Source organism: Heptranchias perlo, chromosome 31 (assembly GCF_035084215.1).
Source record: "Heptranchias perlo isolate sHepPer1 chromosome 31, sHepPer1.hap1, whole genome shotgun sequence".
Classification (NCBI taxonomy): Eukaryota; Metazoa; Chordata; class Chondrichthyes; order Hexanchiformes; family Hexanchidae; genus Heptranchias; species Heptranchias perlo.
The window spans coordinates 36,503,090-36,523,040 of NC_090355.1; the positions used below are offsets into that span (position 1 = coordinate 36,503,090).

The 19,951-nt window shown below is 53.4% G+C and overlaps 1 protein-coding gene across 1 annotated transcript in view; it reads right to left on the reverse strand.

Annotated features, from left to right (window-relative positions):
- LOC137300745 (retinoic acid receptor RXR-alpha-A) overlaps nt 1–13,238 on the reverse strand; it is a 44,379-nt gene extending 31,141 nt beyond the window's left edge. The window contains exons 1-2 of the mRNA XM_067970018.1: nt 13,088–13,238; nt 10,555–10,734 (exon numbers count right to left, since the gene is read on the reverse strand). Coding sequence (XP_067826119.1) covers nt 10,555–10,734; nt 13,088–13,238 — 331 coding nt within the window. The remainder of the gene's footprint in view (nt 1–10,554; nt 10,735–13,087) is intronic.
- Nucleotides 13,239–19,951: the final 6,713 nt, after the last annotated feature.

The following is a 19,951-nucleotide window of genomic DNA, read 5'->3' on the forward strand; positions in this document are numbered from 1 at the left end:
AAGGCAGCTCAGCGCTAAAACACAGCGAGAAGGCCCAGTGTCCCAGACAGACATTCAAATTAAACAATTCAATATTAAAGGGGGTGCAGGAACAGAGAGATCTGGGGGTTCACATACATAAATCTTTGAAAGTGGCAGGACAAGTTGGTAAAGCCATTAAAAAAAAGAGCATACCGGATCTTTATAAATAAAGGCATAGAGTACAAAAGCAAGGAAGTTATGTTGAACCTTCATAAAACACTGGTTAGGCCTCAGCTGGTTAACTCCCGGCCAATTCTGGGCACCACATTTTAGTAAGAATGTCAAGGCCTTAGAGGAGATTTAAGAATAGTACCATCGATGAGGAACTTCAGTTATATGGAGAGGCTGGAGAAGCTGATCCACCTTAGAGCAGAGACGGTTAAGGGGAGATTTAATAGAGGTATTCAAAATCATGAGGATTTTTGATAAGAGTAAATGAGGAGAAACTGTTTCCAGTGATAGGAGGGTCGGTAACCAGAGGACACAGATTTAAGGTAATTGGGAAAAGAACCAGAGGGGAGATGAGTAGAAATGTTTTTAAGCAGTGAGTTCTGATCTGGAATGCGCTGCCTGAAAGGGCGGTGGGAGCAGATTCAATAATAACAGTACAGTGACAGACCTGTCCCCCCAGTACTGTACCCCAGTGTTATACAGTGACAGACCAGTCCCCCCAGTACTGTACCCCAGTGTTATACAGTGACAGACCTGTCCCCCCAGTACTGTACCCCAGTGTTATACAGGGACAGACCTGTACCCACCAGTACTGTACCCCAGTGTTATACAGGGACAGACCTGTACCCACCAGTACTGTACCCCAGTGTTACACAGTGACAGACCTGTACCTACCAGTACTGTACCCCAGTGTTACACAGTGACAGACCTGTACCCACCAGTACTGTACCCCAGTATTATACAGTGACAGACCTGTACCCACCAGTACTGTACCCCAGTGTTATACAGTGACAGACCTGTACCCACCAGTACTGTACCCCAGTGTTATACAGTGACAGACCTGTACCCCCCAGTACTGTACCCCAGTGTTATACAGTGACAGACCTGTACCCACCAGTACTGTACCCCAGTGTTATACAGTGACAGACCTGTACCCACCAGTACTGTACCCCAGTGTTACACAGTGACAGACCTGTACCTACCAGTACTGTACCCCAGTGTTACACAGTGACAGACCTGTACCCACCAGTACTGTACCCCAGTGTTACACAGTGACAGACCTGTACCCACCAGTACTGTACCCCAGTGTTACACAGTGACAGACCTGTACCCACCAGTACTGTACCCCAGTGTTATACAGTGACAGACCTGTACCCACCAGTACTGTACCCCAGTGTTATACAGGGACAGACCTGTACCCCCCAGTACTGTACCCTAGTGTTATACAGTGACAGACCTGTCCCCCCAGTACTGTACCCCAGTGTTATACAGTGATAGACCTGTACCCCCAGTACTGTACCCCAGTGTTACACAGTGACAGACCTGTACCCACCAGTACTGTACCCCAGTGTTACACAGTGACAGACCTGTACCCACCAGTACTGTACCCCAGTGTTATACAGTGACAGACCTGTACCCACCAGTACTGTACCCCAGTGTTATACAGTGACAGACCTGTACCCCCAGTACTGTACTCCAGTGTTATACAGTGACAGACCTGTACCCCCAGTACTGTACCCCAGTGTTATACAGTGACAGACCTGTACCCACCAGTACTGTACCCCAGTATTATACAGTGACAGACCTGTACCCACCAGTACTGTACCCCAGTGTTATACAGTGACAGACCTGTACCCACCAGTACTGTACCCCAGTGTTATACAGTGACAGACCTGTACCCACCAGTACTGTACCCCAGTGTTATACAGTGACAGACCTGTACCCACCAGTACTGTACCCCAGTGTTATACAGTGACAGACCTGTACCCACCAGTACTGTACCCTAGTGTTATACAGTGACAGACCTGTACCCACCAGTACTGTACCCCAGTGTTATACAGTGACAGACCTGTACCCACCAGTACTGTACCCCAGTGTTATACAGTGACAGACCTGTACCCACCAGTACTGTACCCCAGTGTTATACAGTGACAGACCTGTACCCACCAGTACTGTACCCCAGTGTTATACAGTGACAGACCTGTACCCACCAGTACTATACCCCAGTGTTATACAGTGACAGACCTGTACCCACCAGTACTGTACCCCAGTGTTATACAGTGACAGACCTGTACCCACCAGTACTGTACCCCAGTGTTATACAGTGACAGACCTGTACCCACCAGTACTGTACCCCAGTGTTATACAGTGACAGACCTGTACCCACCAGTACTGTACCCCAGTGTTATACAGTGACAGACCTGTACCCACCAGTACTGTACCCCAGTGTTATACAGTGACAGACCTGTACCCACCAGTACTGTACCCCAGTGTTATACAGTGACAGACCTGTACCCACCAGTACTGTACCCCAGTGTTATACAGTGACAGACCTGTACCCACCAGTACTGTACCCCAGTGTTTTACAGTGACAGACCTGTACCCACCAGTACTGTACCCCAGTGTTATACAGTGACAGACCTGTACCCACCAGTACTGTACCCGTGTTATACAGCGACAGACCTGTACCCACCAGTACTGTACCCCAGTGTTATACAGCGACAGACCTGTACCCACCAGTACTGTACCCCAGTGTTATACAGTGACAGACCTGTACCCACCAGTACTGTACCCTAGTGTTATACAGTGACAGACCTGTACCCACCAGTACTGTACCCTAGTCTTATACAGTGACAGACCTGTACCCACCAATACTGTACCCTAGTGTTATACAGTGACAGACCTCTACCCACCAGTACTGTACCCCAACAACTTGCATTTATATAGCGCCTTTAACGTCCCAATGTGCTTCACAGGTGCGTAATCAGTCAAAATTTGACCCCGAGCCACATCAGGAGATATTAGGTCAGGTGACCAAAAGCTCGGTCAAAGAGGTAGGTTTTAAGGAGCATCTTAAAAAGAGGAGAGAGAGGTGGGGAGGTTTAGGGAGGGAATTCGAGAGCTTAGGGCCGAGGCAGCTGAAGGCACTTTGAGCGATTAAAATTGGGGATGTGCAAGAAGCAGGAATTGGAGGAGCGCAGAGATCTCGGAGGGTTGTGGGGCTGGAGGAAGTTACAGAGATATAGGGAGGGGGCGAGGCCATAGAGGGATTTGAACACAAGGATGAGAATTTCAAAATCGAGGTGTTCCGGACCGGGAGCCAATGTAGGTCAGCGAGCACAGGGGGTGATGGGTGAACGGGACTTGGTGCGAGTTAGGATACAGGGGGCAGAGTTTTGGATGAGCTGAAGTTTACGGAGGGTGGAAGATGGGAGGCCGACCAGGAGAGCATTGGAATAGTCAAGTCTGGAGGTAACAAAATTAACAGATTAACAGATTAAACCTTATCACAAGGGGTTTTTTTTCAGTCTCAGCCAGGGCAAGCAGCACGCCTCAGGGAAACAATCTGTCTAATTGTAGGGCCTAAAGCCTCGAGACAGGAATCGAGAACATCCCCCAGACAGTGAGGATCACGGAGAGCTGGGAGCAGCAATTCACAATGACAGCACTTTCCACAGCTCCCACAGCATCCCGTGAATGAACGCCCTGATTGAACACCCAGTGTCCAGGTCCCGAGAGAAACGTGGCAGTTGCTGGAGGTCCCAAAGTCTGCGTCCAAGTGGCGAGTAACCCGCTGCAGATCGACTGCTGTGGGCTTCACACGGGATCAATGCAGGGGCAGAGCCTCACCACATCTCCCTACAGTCGGTCTGTGCAGACTGAAGAGGCAACTTCACTGCTGCGTCTCTCATCCCACATACAGTTTACAACCTCTCCCAGGGGTCACCAAACACTGCTCCATCGCCAGCTGTGGAGACATCCAGCATCCCCCCGACTCACTGCCTCTCCCCTCCCCCCGGACCCTCCCCTCCCCTCCCCCTGGTCCGCGCGGACCCTCCCCTCCCCTCCGGTCCGCGCGGACCCTCCCCTCCCCTCCCCCCCGGTCCGCACGGACCCTCCCCTCCCCTCCCCCCGGTCCGCGCGGACCCTCCCCTCCCCTCCCCTCCCCCCGGTCCGCGCGGACCCTCCCCTCCGGTCCGCGCGGACCCTCCCCTCCCCTCCCCTCCCCCCCGGTCCGTGCGGACCCTCCCCTCCCCTCCCCCCGGTCTGCGCGGACCCTCCCCTCCCCCCCCCCCCGGTCCGCGCGGACCCTCCCCTCCCCCCCGGTCCGCGCGGACCCTCCCCTCCCCTCCCCAGCAATGCTACTACTCCCCAGGGAGCGGTGTACAGTCCGGGGGCTAATTCTCTGGTTGAGACGTTAATCCGAGGCCATTTCTACCTGTTGCTGTAACTCAGATGAATGTTAAAGCTCCTGTGACAGTATTCGAAGAACCGCAGGGGAGTTCTCCCAGAATCCTGGCCAATGCCTCCCTCAACCATTACCACAAAAAACAAACAGATCTGGTGATGGATTTTGTGCACAAAACAGCTGCTACATTTACCTACATAACAGTCACTGCATTTCAAAATCATTAATTCTACATGGAAGTATGTAAGGATGTTGTGAGACAATAGCAAACCGTGGCTGTGTGTTATACAGGGGTGATAATCAGATGCTTCTCTCAATGCGCTCCCAGATTACAGGCAACTTTCACGCTACTTCAGAGCCCTGTTTCTATCCGAGGGACTTCTGCCAAAAGCCTCCCCCTTGCAGCAGGATCCCTGGCCCCTCTGCTGGGGATTCCTCGATGGTTTTGCACCGCCCCCCCTCCCTTGCTGGCTGCCTCCTGGTTTCCTGTGTTGATTACTGATACGTGCTGGTAGGCACAGGACAGCCCGACACAGGAAGCTGCTTCTACTGCAGGCGTTGGCTGCCTCCCCTCTCTCACCAGGTTCCTAGCAACTCGACGGGAACGAACACTGCAGCTTGCTGCTCCTTCATTAATATCCGGCAACATCCCCTCTGCATGCTCACCTCTGCCCCCCTCTCCCCGCCCCGCCCTCGCCCTGCGCGCCGCCCCCCCTCTCCCCGTGTGCCACACTGCCTCTGTGCAGCTCGCTCGATTCCAGAGCCCTGGCCCCAAACTAGCAAACACTGACTTTTATATAAATAATGTCTCCAAATTGTTCTCCTGATGAAACACGGACGGATTTCCCAAGGCTTGTTATGATTGGATCAGGATAAGACTGTCGTTCCTCTATTTGGCTCCTTAATTAATCCATTTTGCAAATTAATCTCAATTAAAAAATGCAAAGAGTTTTAATCCGATGCACACAGGTTTGATCAGCTCCGGTCAATCTCCGCTCCCTCTCCCAGCCCTACCTCCGCGTCTATGCTACCACAGTAATGCTGGTCACTACAATTCTCCCCACCCCCCACAGGGCGCGGACTCTCGCTGAGGGACGGGCTCCACGGGCAATGCCTCCCACCCCCGGGCACCTCACCCAACTGGCCAAATTTCATGAGCCAAAACAGTGAATGTTGTCGGGCTTCTCAACCATGGAAAGTATCACAGTCCGATTCTGACCTCATCTGATGGGTTTGATGGAGAAGATCTTTTACCCCAGAATACCAACCAGTTCCCTGTTACAGCAGCAGATTCTTCCATGGACCAAGTCAGAGAAAGCATATTATAACATTCATTATAACATTTCTCCACCAAACCTTTTTAAACACCAGCGATGATTTAATTACCAGTCTTAAAAACACAAACCTATTACAAAGAACCATAGAAGAACCAAAGAAAAGATACAGCACAGAAGGGGGCCATTCGGCCCATCGTGTCCGCGCCGGCTCGAAGAACAACCAGGTGCCCATTCTAATCCCACCTTCCAACACCCGGTTACAAAGAATGTACAGCACAGAAACAGGCCACTCGGCCCAACTGGTCTATCCCGGTGTTTATGCTCCACACGAGCCTCCTCCCTCCCTACTTCATCTCACCCTATCAGCATATCCTTCTATTCCTTTCTCCCTCATGTGTTTATCGAGCTTCTCCTTAAATTTATCCACACTATTCACCTCGACTACTCCTTGTGGGAGCGAGTTCCACATTCTCACCGCTCTCTGGGTAAAGAAGTTTCTCCTGAATTCCTTATTGGGTTTGTTAGTAACTATCTTATATTTATAGCCCCTAGTTCTGTCTCTCCCACAAGTGGAAACATTTTCTCTACGTCTACCCTATCAAATACTTTCATTATCTTGAAGACCTCTATCAGGTCACCTCTCAGGCTTCTCTTTTCTACAGAAAAAGGCCCCCAGCCAGTTTAATCTTTCCTGACAGGTATAACCTAATTTCTGGTATCATCCCTGTAAATCATTTTTGTACCTTCTCCAGTGCCTCTATATCCTTTTTATAATATGGAGTCCAGAACTGTGCACAGCACTCCAAGTGTGGTCTAACCAAGGTTCTATACAAGTTTAACATAACTTCCCTGCTTTTCAATTCTATCCCTACAGATAAGGGGAACAGATAGGGTGGATAGAGAGAAACTATTTCCGCTGGCTGGGGATTTTAGGAGTAGGGGGCACAGTCTAAAAATTAGAGCCAGACCTTTCAGGAGCGAGATTAGAAAACATTTCTACACACAAAGGGTTGTAGAAGTTTGGAACTCTCTTCCGCAAACGGCAATTGATACTAGCTCAATTGCTAAATTTAAATGTGAGATAGATAGCTTTTTGGCAACCAAAGGTATTAAAGGATATGGGCCAAAGGCAGGTATATGGAGTTAGATCACAGATCAGCCATGATCTTATCAAATGACAGAGCAGGCACAAGGGGCTGAATGGCCTACTCCTGTTCCTATGTTCCTATCCCTCTAGAAATGAACCCCAGTCCTTGGTTTGCTTTTTTTTTTAAATGGTCTTATTAAGCTACTTTTAGTGACTTGTGTATCTGTAACCCTAAATCCCTCTGCTCCTCTACTCCATTTAGACTCTTATTTTCCAAGCAGTATGTGGCCTACTCATTATTCCTACTAAAATGTACCACCTCACACTTATCTATAATGAAATTAATTTGCCAATTACACTTTCATTCTGCAAGTTTATTAATGTCTTCCTGTATTTTGTCGCACTCCTCCTCGGTATTAACTATGTCCCCAATTTGGTGTCGTCCACAAATTTTGAAATTGTACTTCCGATTCCTGAGTCCAAATCGTTGATGTAAATTGTGAACAACAGTGGTCCCAGCACTGATCCCTGTGGAACACCACTTCCCACCTTTTACCAGTCTGAGTAACTACCTTTAACCCCTACTCTTTGTTTTCTGTTTTGCAGCTATTCTGAGTTTCTGCAATCCTGCGTCCATTGATTCTTTTAAAAGGGAGTCAGAAAGTTGCTGGAGAAAGAGGAATATTAAAGGGTATGGGGAGCTTTCAGGAGAGCAGGATTGGACTCGGTGTCTCCTGTGGGAAAAATACCAGCACACAGCTGGAGTATTGTGTTCAATTCTGGGCACCACATTTTAGGAAGGATGTCAAGGCCTTAGAGAGGGTGCAGAGGAGATTTACTGGAATGGTACCAGGGATGAGGGACTTCAGTTATGTGGAGAGACTGGAGAAGCTGGGATTGTTCTCCTTAGAGCAGAGAAGGTTAAGGGGAGATTTAATAGAGGTGTTCAAAATCATGAAGGGTTTTGAGAGAGTAATTAAGGAAAAACTGTTTCCAGTGGCAGAAGGGTCAGTAACCAGAGGACACAGATTTAAGATAATTGGCAAAAAAAAGAGGGAAGATGAGGAGAAATGTTTTTATGCAGTGAGTTGTTATGATCTGGAATTCACTGCCTGAAAGGGCGGTGGGAGCAGATTCAATAATAACTTTCAAAAGGGAGTTGCATATACATTTGAAGGGGAGAAAAGTCACAGGGCTACAGAGAAAGAGCATGGAAGTAAGACTAATTGGATAGCTCTTTCAAAGAGCTGGCACATGCATGATGGGCAGAATGGCCTCCTTCTGTGCTCTAAGATTCTGTGATTCACAGACTTGATGGGCCAAATGACTTTTCGGCGATGTAACATTGTACAGTTCATTTATAGAAAGACATACAAGGTCCCCTCTGGCCGGGTTATGGGATGGGGAGGCAGTGCAGAGACTGAAAGCTGCAAAGCCCCTTCAGAAATAGTTCGGAAGAGTTAGGTTATGTACGTGGCCAGAATGCACTTAGTGCAGATTCAAATGCCTGGGGCTGAGATAACCGAACCAATCAGAAGCCTCCTCCTCAAACGCCTGTGTTGGGATCAGCCACTCATCTCAGTTAAAATGTTAGCAGTGATGTAGCTCTGCTGGAATTAAACGGGATGAGTTCAATGCACAATGCAATCATCTCTTTCCTTCGCTGTAAGCATGTTACCAGACATCAAGGGGTTAACAATCAATCATTAAATCAGGTTATCAAGACACATGCCTTAAAAATGAATAACTCCAATCAACTGAAAGAGATTCTGAATGGATTATGATTTTAAACACAGAGCCTCACTGTTCACCTTGAACAATGACAACTTGCACACACCATTGTTACAGCCAACATCGCCATTACTTGGTACGAGAGCCTCTCTGTGCATCAGCGATTGGGACAGCAGCGCAATTACCGAATGAGTTCACTGTCAGTAAACCACACAAGGGGCACTCGGAGCGAGTGCCAGTCCTACCCCCCTGCCTGTGATCCTCGTTCTGACTTACGACACTGTTTATCAATATTTCACTTTTCAAATGTTAGCAATATTTGGGGAATTTTGTTTGTAAATTCTGGATAATTTCCACACTGATTAAAGGCCAAGTGTGGGGACATTACTGCCATCACCTGGAGAGGGGTTCTCCATTACTGGGGGTACACTGACCGAGGGAGACCTCACTGCTCCAGGTGGGCAGGACATCAATTAGAAATCAGGCTGGAGCTGCAGTGCAGCCATGGTCATTGGCCAGCGGCTCAGTAAACACAGTCTTCCTCCAATGAATCACTTGTAACCTTTTTCCTTTGGTGAACGTTAGATGGAGCTGGAGGCCGAGGACAGACCCTCGGTTGGATGGAGCCAGGCCAGGCACAGACACCTGAGCCCCGCGGAGCGGGAGATCACCGCCCGGTGTGGGACTGAGAGACACGGAGCGGGAGATCACCGCCCGGTGTGGGACCGGGAGACGCGGAGCGGGAGATCACCGCCCGGTGTGGGATTGAGAGACACGGAGCGGGAGATCACCGCCCGGTGTGGGATTGAGAGACACGGAGCGGGAGATCACCGCCCGGTGTGGGATTGAGAGACACGGAGCGGGAGATCACCGCCCGGTGTGGGACCGAGAGACACGGAGCGGGAGATCACCGCCCGGTGTGGGACTGAGAGACGCGGGGCGGGAGATCACCGCCCGGTGTGGGACTGAGAGACAAGGAGCGGGAGATCACCGCCCGGTGTGGGACCGAGAGACACGGAGCGGGAGATCACCGCCCGGTGTGGGACCGAGAGACGCGGAGCGGGAGATCACCGCCCGGTGTGGGATTGAGAGACACGGAGCGGGAGATCACCGCCCGGTGTGGGACTGAGAGACACGGAGCGGGAGATCACCGCCCGGTGTGGGACTGAGAGACGCGGAGCGGGAGATCACCGCCCGGTGTGGGACTGAGAGACGCGGAGCGGGAGATCACCGCCCGGTGTGGGACTGAGAGACAAGGAGCGGGAGATCACCGCCCGGTGTGGGATTGAGAGACACGGAGCGGGAGATCACCGCCCGGTGTGGGATTGAGAGACACGGAGCGGGAGATCACCGCCCGGTGTGGGACCGAGAGACACGGAGCGGGAGATCACCGCCCGGTGTGGGACTGAGAGACACGGAGCGGGAGATCACCGCCCGGTGTGGGACTGAGCGACACGGAGTGGGAGATCACCGCCCGGTGTGGGACTGAGAGACACGGAGTGGGAGATCACCGCCCGGTGTGGGACTGAGAGACACGGAGTGGGAGATCACCGGTTCCAGACCCCGTGAGTTAGCAGTGGTACAGCTGATCTCAATGACCCCTGGGCTAGAGAGAGGGGAAATCAGCCAGGGTTCCTGCTCCTGATCACTGTCCAGTGACCCCTGGGCTAGAGAGAGGGGAAATCAACCAGAGTTACTGCTCCTGACCCATGACCCCTACTGGACTTTGGGTGAGGATAAGATTGAGCTGACATCCCACCAGCGATTAGCCTGCCGACCCTCACAGTGTGACGGCCCGGTCTCCATGGCTGGGGTAGCAGAAGGCCGAGGAAATCATAGAGTCTATTATTGTCCCCCCCCCACCCCGTCCCTGAGTGCCAGTGGGGCTCGCAGTGGATATAGAGGAAGGTGAAAGGCAAAATAAACCAATAGAACAGGTCACACCCTGGAGCTGGGAGCGTGATTCCAGTGTTGTTTATTCTGTAATAGAGCTGCACGTCACCAAGAGCCTCCGCAGAGCGAGACCCGCACACGTCCCTTAGCCTAACTAGACACACCTCTGAAGTCTGCGCCCATACCTTCCCGCTTCATCCCCATAGCAAGACACTTCTGGTAGCGGCAGTATTGGCACCGGTTACGCTGGCGCTTGTCGATCATACAGTCCTTGTTGTCGCGGCAAGTGTAGGTAAGGTCTTTGCGCACCGTGCGTTTGAAGAAGCCTTTGCAACCTTCACAGCTGTAAACGCCGTAATGTTTGCCTGCAGAGGGGGGGAAAACTATTGTTAAATTGTTCTTCTTGTTACTGGGTGTTTTCACAATGTGTACAAGAACAACATAAACTCACCACCACCAACCCTAATCTATCCAGAGAGGGAGCGAAACAGGGAAAGGAGATCACTGCCTCAGGTCACCGCCCTGCGCCCGGAGTCACCGCCACGGCCGATCGAGAAAGCGCAAGTCCATTATAGAGCACAAAACGGGGATCACAGATGTTGACAGATGAGCATAAAAGGGGTTTTCCCCAACAGACTCCTGGTGGGAGTTTCGCCCCTGGGAGCGTACATGGTAAATGTGGGTCAGAGCGCACTAACAGGGGACGAGGCGCCCACTCACAGTAATGTCAGAAAATCAGCCCTTCAATATTCTGATCACAATGAAAGGAGCGTTAGGGAAAAACCGGGAGAGTCAGAGGTATAAGGAAACTAAAGTTCACGACAAAAATACCTGCAGGTAGAATTATCAACCTGTCAAAGGCACGAAAAGACCATTCAGCCCATCGAAACCCATCCCTCGAGCACCCTAACACGCTCAATCGGTAATAAATTAATTCACATGGTGCTGGTGCACAGCAATGACACGCGAGAGTGACCGGCCACACGCGCGGCGAGAGTGACCGGCCACACGCGCGGCGAGAGTGACCGGCCACACGCGCGGCGAGAGTGACCGGCCACACGCGCGGCGAGAGTGACCGGCCACACGCGCGGCGAGAGTGACCGGCCACACGCGCGGCGAGAGTGACCGGCCACACGCGCGGCGAGAGTGACCGGCCACACGCGCGGCGAGAGTGACCGGCCACACGCGCGGCGAGAGTGACCGGCCACACGCGCGGCGAGAGTGACCGGCCACACGCGCGGCGAGAGTGACCGGCCACACGCGCGGCGAGAGTGACCGGCCACACGCGCGGCGAGAGTGACCGGCCACACGCGCGGCGAGAGTGACCGGCCACACGCGCGGCGAGAGTGACCGGCCACACGCGCGGCGAGAGTGACCGGCCACACGCGCGGCGAGAGTGACCGGCCACACGCGCGGCGAGAGTGACCGGCCACACGCGCGGCGAGAGTGACCGGCCACACGCGCGGCGAGAGTGACCGGCCACACGCGCGGCGAGAGTGACCGGCCACACGCGCGGCGAGAGTGACCGGCCACACGCGCGGCGAGAGTGACCGGCCACACGCGCGGCGAGAGTGACCGGCCACACGCGCGGCGAGAGTGACCGGCCACACGCGCGGCGAGAGTGACCGGCCACACGCGCGGCGAGAGTGACCGGCCACACGCGCGGCGAGAGTGACCGGCCACACGCGCGGCGAGAGTGACCGGCCACACGCGCGGCGAGAGTGACCGGCCACACGCGCGGCGAGAGTGACCGGCCACACGCGCGGCGAGAGTGACCGGCCACACGCGCGGCGAGAGTGACCGGCCACACGCGCGGCGAGAGTGACCGGCCACACGCGCGGCGAGAGTGACCGGCCACACGCGCGGCGAGAGTGACCGGCCACACGCGCGGCGAGAGTGACCGGCCACACGCGCGGCGAGAGTGACCGGCCACACGCGCGGCGAGAGTGACCGGCCACACGCGCGGCGAGAGTGACCGGCCACACGCGCGGCGAGAGTGACCGGCCACACGCGCGGCGAGAGTGACCGGCCACACGCGCGGCGAGAGTGACCGGCCACACGCGCGGCGAGAGTGACCGGCCACACGCGCGGCGAGAGTGACCGGCCACACGCGCGGCGAGAGTGACCGGCCACACGCGCGGCGAGAGTGACCGGCCACACGCGCGGCGAGAGTGACCGGCCACACGCGCGGCGAGAGTGACCGGCCACACGCGCGGCGAGAGTGACCGGCCACACGCGCGGCGAGAGTGACCGGCCACACGCGCGGCGAGAGTGACCGGCCACACGCGCGGCGAGAGTGACCGGCCACACGCGCGGCGAGAGTGACCGGCCACACGCGCGGCGAGAGTGACCGGCCACACGCGCGGCGAGAGTGACCGGCCACACGCGCGGCGAGAGTGACCGGCCACACGCGCGGCGAGAGTGACCGGCCACACGCGCGGCGAGAGTGACCGGCCACACGCGCGGCGAGAGTGACCGGCCACACGCGCGGCGAGAGTGACCGGCCACACGCGCGGCGAGAGTGACCGGCCACACGCGCGGCGAGAGTGACCGGCCACACGCGCGGCGAGAGTGACCGGCCACACGCGCGGCGAGAGTGACCGGCCACACGCGCGGCGAGAGTGACCGGCCACACGCGCGGCGAGAGTGACCGGCCACACGCGCGGCGAGAGTGACCGGCCACACGCGCGGCGAGAGTGACCGGCCACACGCACGTACCTGAAGACCTGTCCCCACAGATGGCACAGATGTGTTTGGTGAGTGAAAGCGGACAATTTGAGGAGTGAGGTGACATTTTAAGCACGCCGTTAATTCCCAAAGGTGGTTTCACATCCTCTGTGCTGCTGACTGAATTCATGGGCGAGTTCATCTGCAAGACAAGGAAGAGTACGGTTAGAAATCATATTACACTCTGCAAGGCACCCTATACACACTGAAAGGACCCCGCCCCCATTCGCCCACTCCCCACAGGTCCGGTTAAGCAGGCGGTAATTACATCACCCTGTCCCGTGAAACAGGCGACAAACATCATCATTTTGCTTCTTCACTTCCAATTATTGGCGGTGAGGGTGCAGCTAAATTTCAGGCCGACCTTTCCTCCCGGTTTCTATCAAAGTCCCGACTCTCAACCCCACCTCCCCCAACGACCACCCACCCAAAGGGACACCGATCCCCACCCTCCCCCGACCCACCAGGACACCGACCTCCCCCACCCACCGGGACACCGACCCCCGACCTCCCCCACCCACCGGGACACCGACCCCCGACCTCCCCCACCCACCGGGACACCGACAACCCCCCACCCACCGGGACACCCACCCACCGGGACACCGACAACCCCCCACCCATCGGGACACCGACCCCCCCCTCCTCCACCCGCCGACCCCCCCTCCTCCACCCGCCGACCCCCCCCCTCCACCCGCCGACCCCCCCTCCTCCACCCGCCGACCCCCCCCCCATCCCTCCTCCACCCACCGACCCCCCCCTCCCCCACCCACCGGGACACCGACCCCCCACCCCAACCGCTCCCCCACCCCCGCCCCTACTGGCTCAGACTCTCGCTGGGGTACAGACTCCCCCCGGAGCACAGCCTCCCCCCGGGGCACAGACCGTCGCTGGGGCACCGACTCCCCCCGGGGCACAGACCGTCGCTGGGGCACAGACTCCCCCCGGGGCACAGACCGTCGCTGGGGCACAGACTCCCCCCCGGGGCACAGACCGTCGCTGGGGCACAGACTCCCCCCCCCCCCCGGGGCACAGACCGTCGCTGGGGCACAGACTCCCCCCGGGGCACAGACCGTCGCTGGGACACAGACTCCCCCCGGGGCACAGACCGTCGCGGTTCTTGGGAAAGCACCCCACTGGCAGTAGCTCAGCTAAACAGCCACTCTTCATCTATGAGCTGGAAGACCATTCTACCACAGGCAGGCATTGAGCTTGATCCCGTCCCCAAACACAGAGACTCTTTCAAGCAGGGGTTACTGGATAGCCATCAGGAGCTGGAAGCCTGGCTGATTTCCACCCCACAACCTCCCCCTCTAACCTCGGGCACTGAAACCAATTTAGTGCCCAAACTAACAACCCAACTAACAGCACAGCTCAGAGATGAACAGGATAGATCAGAGTACTTTCTAAATGGTGAAGAGCTCAAAACAGTGGAGATCCAAAGAGACTTAGGGGTCCATGTACACAGATCATTAAAATGTCATGGTCAGGTGCAGAAAATAATCAAAAAGGCTAATGGAATGCTGGCCTTTATATCTAGAGGACTAGAGTACAAGGGGGTAGAAGTTATGCTGCAGCTATACAAAACCCTGGTTAGACCGCACCTGGAGTACTGTGAGCAGTTCTGGGCACCGCACCTTCGGAAGGACATATTGGCCTTGGAGGGAGTGCAGCGTAGGTTTACTAGAATGATACCCAGACTGCAAGGGTTTAATTACGAGGAGAGATGACACAAACTGGGGTTGTATTCCCTGGAATTTAGAAGATTAAGGGGTGACTAGATCAAAGTTTTGAAGATATTAAGGGGAACTGATAGAGTAGATAGAGAGAAACTATTTCTGCTGGTTGGGGAGTCTAGGACTCGGGGACAGAGCCTAAAAATTAAAGCCAGGACTTTCAGGAGTGAAGTTAGGAAACACTTCTACACACAAAGGGTGGGAGAGGTTTGGAATTCTCTTCCGCAAACGGTGGTAGATGCTCGCTCAATTGTTAATTTTAAATCTGAGATTGATAGATTTTTGGTAATCAATGGTATTAAGGGATATGGGGCTAAGACAGGTATGTGGAATTAGGCACAGATCAGCCATGATCACAGTGAATGGCAGAACAGGCTCGAGGGACGAAAGAGCCTACTCCTGTTCCTACATAGATGGAACTAGGCCCTTCCCGCTGTGTGTGGCTCAGGACCTCACCAGGAAGGGGAATTTACCTAACAGCACTCAGGGGAAGTTCAAACATTGGGGAATGTACCATTAGAGGAACACAAGAATGGAAACCACAAATCCCACACAGCACAAACTCTGCCTTTCAGCAGCAAATTCACAGTGCCAGTCCTGGGTGTCACTGACTACAGGCTGTCAGTGTGCAGCCCTCCTGCCCAAAGGGTCCCATTACTCAACTGGGTCCTGACACTGAGCCCTTGTCGATATTAAGCATTTTAGAAGTCGTTACAATTCATTTCCCTTCCCCCTAACAGTTCATTGCATACAGTTCAGGAATGTGCTGTTATCCAGCCCACGTGGGATCGAAAAGAACATGGAAGCTCAGGCTGGACTCAGCATTCCTTCACCAATACAAGGAATGTCAGCTTTGCATAAAGCCCTGGGAGTGTTTGATGGGACAGTGTAGAGGGAGCTTTACTCTGTAGCTAACCCTGTACCTGCCCTGGGAGCGTTTGATGGGGCAGTGTAGAGGGAGCTTTACTCTGTATCTAACCCATGCTGTACCTGCCCTGGGAGTGTTTGATACGACAGTGTAGAGGGAGCTTTACTCTGTATTTAACCCGTGCTGTACCTGCCCTGGGAGTGTTTGATGGGACAGTGCAGAGGGAGCTTTACTCTGTATCCAACCCGTGCTGTGCCTGCCCTGGGAGTGTTTTTTTTATTCATTCATGGGATGCGGGCATCGTTGGCAAGGCCAGCATTTATTGTCCATCCCTAATTGCCCTTGAGAAGGAGGTGGTGAGCTGCCTTCTTGAACCGCTGCAGTCAGTGTGGTGAAGGTTCTCCCACAGTGCTGTTAGGAAGGGAGTTCCAGGATTTTGATCCAGCGACGATGAAGGAACGGCGATATATTTCCAAGTCGGGATGGTGTGTGACTTGGAGGGGAACGTGCAGGTGGTGTTGTTCCCATGTGCCTGCTGCCCTCGTCCTTCTAGGTGGTAGAGGTCGCAGGTTTGGGAGGTGCTGTCGAAGAAGCCTTGGCGAGTTGCTGCAGTGCATCCTGTGGATGGTACACACTGCAGCCACGGTGCGCCGGTGGTGAAGGGAGTGAATGTTTAGGGTGGTGGACGGGGTGCCAATCAAGTGGGCTGCTTTGTCCTGGATGGTGTCGAGCTTCTTGAGTGTTGTTGGAGCTGCACTCATCCAGGCAAGTGGAGAGTATTCCATCACTCTCCTCACTTGTGCCTTGTAGATGGTGGAAAGGCTTTGGGGAGTCAGGTGAGTCACTCACCACAGAATACCCAGCCTCTGACCTGCTCTTGTAGCCACTGTATTTATGAGGCTGGTCCAGTTAAGTTTCTGGTCAATGGTGACCCCCAGGATGTTGATGGTGGGGGATTCGGCGATGGTAATGCCGTTGAATGTAAAGGGGAGGTAGTTAGACTCTCTCTTGTTGGAGATGGTCATTGCCTGGCACTTGTCTAGCACGAATGTTACTTGCCACTTATCAGCCCAAGCCTGGATGTTGTCCAGGTCTTGCTGCATGTGGGCTCAAACTGCTTCATTATCCGAGGGGTTGCGAATGGAACTGAACACTGTGCAATCATCAGCGAACACCCCCATTTCTGACCTTATGATGGAGGGAAGGTCATTGATGAAGCAGCTGAAGATGGTTGGGCCGAGGACACTGCCCTGAGGAACTCCTGCAGCGATGTCCTGGGGCTGAGATGATTGGCCTCCAACAACCACTACCATCTTCCTTTGTGTTAGGTATGACTCCAGCCACTGGAGAGTTTTCCCCGATTCCCATTGACTTCAATTTTACTCGGGCTCCTTGGTACCACACTCAGTCAAATGCTGCCTTGATGTCAAGGGCAGTCACTCTCACTTCACCTCTGGAATTCAGCTCTTTTGTCCATGTTTGGACCAAGGCTTAATGAGGTCTGGAGCAGAGTGGTGCTGGCGGAACCCAAACTGAGCATCGGTGAGCAGGTTATTGGTAAGTGCCGCTCAATAGCAATGTTGACGACACATTCCATCACTTTTCTGATGATTGAGAGTGGACTGATGGGAGTATCCTGCTTTTTGTGGACAGGACATACCTGGACAATTTTCCACTTTGTTCGTGTAGACTAGGACAGTACAGAGAGAGCTTTACTCTGTATCTAACCCTTGATGCACCTGTCCTGGGAGTGTTTGATGGGACAGTGTAGAGGGAGCTTTACTCTGTATCTAACCCTTGATGCACCTGTCCTGGGAGTGTTTGATGGGACAGTGTAGAGGGAGCTTTACTCTGTATCTAACCCTTGATGCACCTGTCCTGGGAGTGTTTGATGGGACAGTGTAGAGGGAGCTTTACTCTGTATCTAACCCGTGCTGTACCTGCCCCGGGAGTGTTTGATGGGACAGTGTAGAGGGAGCTTTACTCTGTATCTAACCCGTGCTGTACCTGCCCTGGGAGTGTTTGATGGGGCAGTGTGGAGGGAGCTTTACTCTGTATCTAACCCGTGCTGTACCTGCTCTGGGAGTGTTTGATGGGACAGTGTAGAGGGAGCTTTACTCTGTATCTAACCCTGTACCTGCCCTGGGAGTGTTTGATGGGACAGCGTAGAGGGAGCTTTACTCTGTATCTCACCCATGCTGTACCTGTCCTGGGAGTGTTTGATGGGACAGTGTCGAGGGAGCTTTACTCTGTATCTAATTCCTCTCCAAAGTTCTTCAACTTGTCATCTCTTAAATCTGTGTTGATCTTCCCCACAAATCCATGTTTGAACCTCACCCATCAGGTTTCCGTCCCTTCCACAGCAGTGAAACACCCCTAATCAAAGTCACACATTCCATCCTCTGTGACTGTGACCACTTTCCCTGTTCATCCTCCCTGCAGATTATAACACAGCCCACCACACCATCCTCCTCCAACTCCTCTCCTCCGTTATCCAGTTGAGGGAGAATTACCCTCGCCTGGTTCCACTCTTACCGATCTAACACGCAGTGTAAATCTAAGGCAAGTCATGGCAGCAGAGCTCGCACCCGTGATATGCTCCTCCTGCACTATGTGGGAAGTCATGGACACTACCAGTGTCCCTGGCGACCATGTGTGCAGGAAGTGTGTCCAGCTGCAGCTACTGGCTAACCGCATTTCGGAGCTGGAGCTGCGGGTGGATTCACTGTGGAGCATCCGTGATGCTGAGACTATCGTGGATAGCACGTTCAGTGAGGTGGTCACACTGCAGGTAAAGATTACGCAGGTGGAAAGGAAATGGGTGACCGCCAGGCAGAGTAAAAGGACTAGGCAGGTAGAGCAGGAGTCCCCTGGGGCCATCTCCCTCTCAAACAGATATACCGCTTTGGATGCTGTTGGGGGAGATGGCTTATCAGGGGAAAGCAGCAAGAGCCAAGTTCGTGGCACTATGGGTGGCTCTGCTGCACAGGAGGAAGAAGAGTGGCAGGGCTATAGTGATAGGAGATTCCATTGTAAGGGGAACAGATAGGCGTTTCTGCGGCCGCAAACGTGACTCCAGGATGGTGTGTTGCCTCCCTGGTGCTAGGGTCAAGGATGTCACGGAACGGCTGCAGGGCATTCTGGAGGGGGAGGGTGAACAGCCAGTAGCTGTGGTCCATATCGATACCAATGACATAGGTAAAAAAAAAAGGGATGAGGTCCTGCAAGGTGAATTTAAGGAGTTAGGAGATAAATTAAAAAGCAGGACCTCAAAGGTAGTGATCTCAGGATTACTACCAGTGCCATGTGCTAGTGAGTATAGGAACAGGAGAATAGACCAGATGAATGTGTGGCTGCAGGGATAGTGTAGGAGGGAGGGATTTAGATTCCTGGGACATTGGGACCGGTTCTGGGGAAGGTGGGACCTGTACAAGCGAGACGGGTTACACCCGAGCAGGACCGGGACCAATGTCCTCGCAGGGGTGTTTGCTGGTGCTGTTGGGGAAGGTTTAAACTAGAATGGCAGGGGGATGGGAACCTGAGCAGGGAGACAGAGAAGGGGGAAACAAGGATAGAAACAAAAGACAGAAAGGGAAGAAGCAATAGTGGAAGGCAGAGAAAACAAGAGCGAAAGACAAATAGTTTTATTTTGCACTATAGCCCTAAGATGACTAGCAATCTTAAAAAGACCAGTCTAAAAGCATTGTGTCTTAATGCACAGAGCATTCGCAATAAGGTAGATGAATTAACAGCGCAGATAGATATTAACGGTTATAATATAGTTGCGATTACGGAGACATGGCTGCAGGGTGACCAAGGATGGGAACTGAACATCCAGGGGTCTTCAATATTTAGGAAGGCCAGGCAAAAAGGGAAAGGAGGTGGGGTAGCGTTGTTAGTAAAGGAGGAAATCAATGCAATAGTGAGGAAGGATATTGGCTCGGAAAATCACGATGTGGAATCTGTATGGGTGGAGCTAAGAAACACCAAGGGGCAGGAAATGTTGGTGGGGGTTGTCTATAGGCCCCCAAACAGTAGTGGAGATGTAGGGGAGGGCATGAAACAGGAAATTAGAGTCGCATGCAAGAAGGGTACAACTATAATCATGGGTGACTTTAATCTACATATAGATTGGTCAAACCAAATTAGCAATAATACTGTGGGGGAAGAATGCCTGGAGTGTGTACGTGATGGTTTTCTAGACCAATACACTGAGGAACCAACTAGAGAACAGGCGATCCTAGACTGGGTATT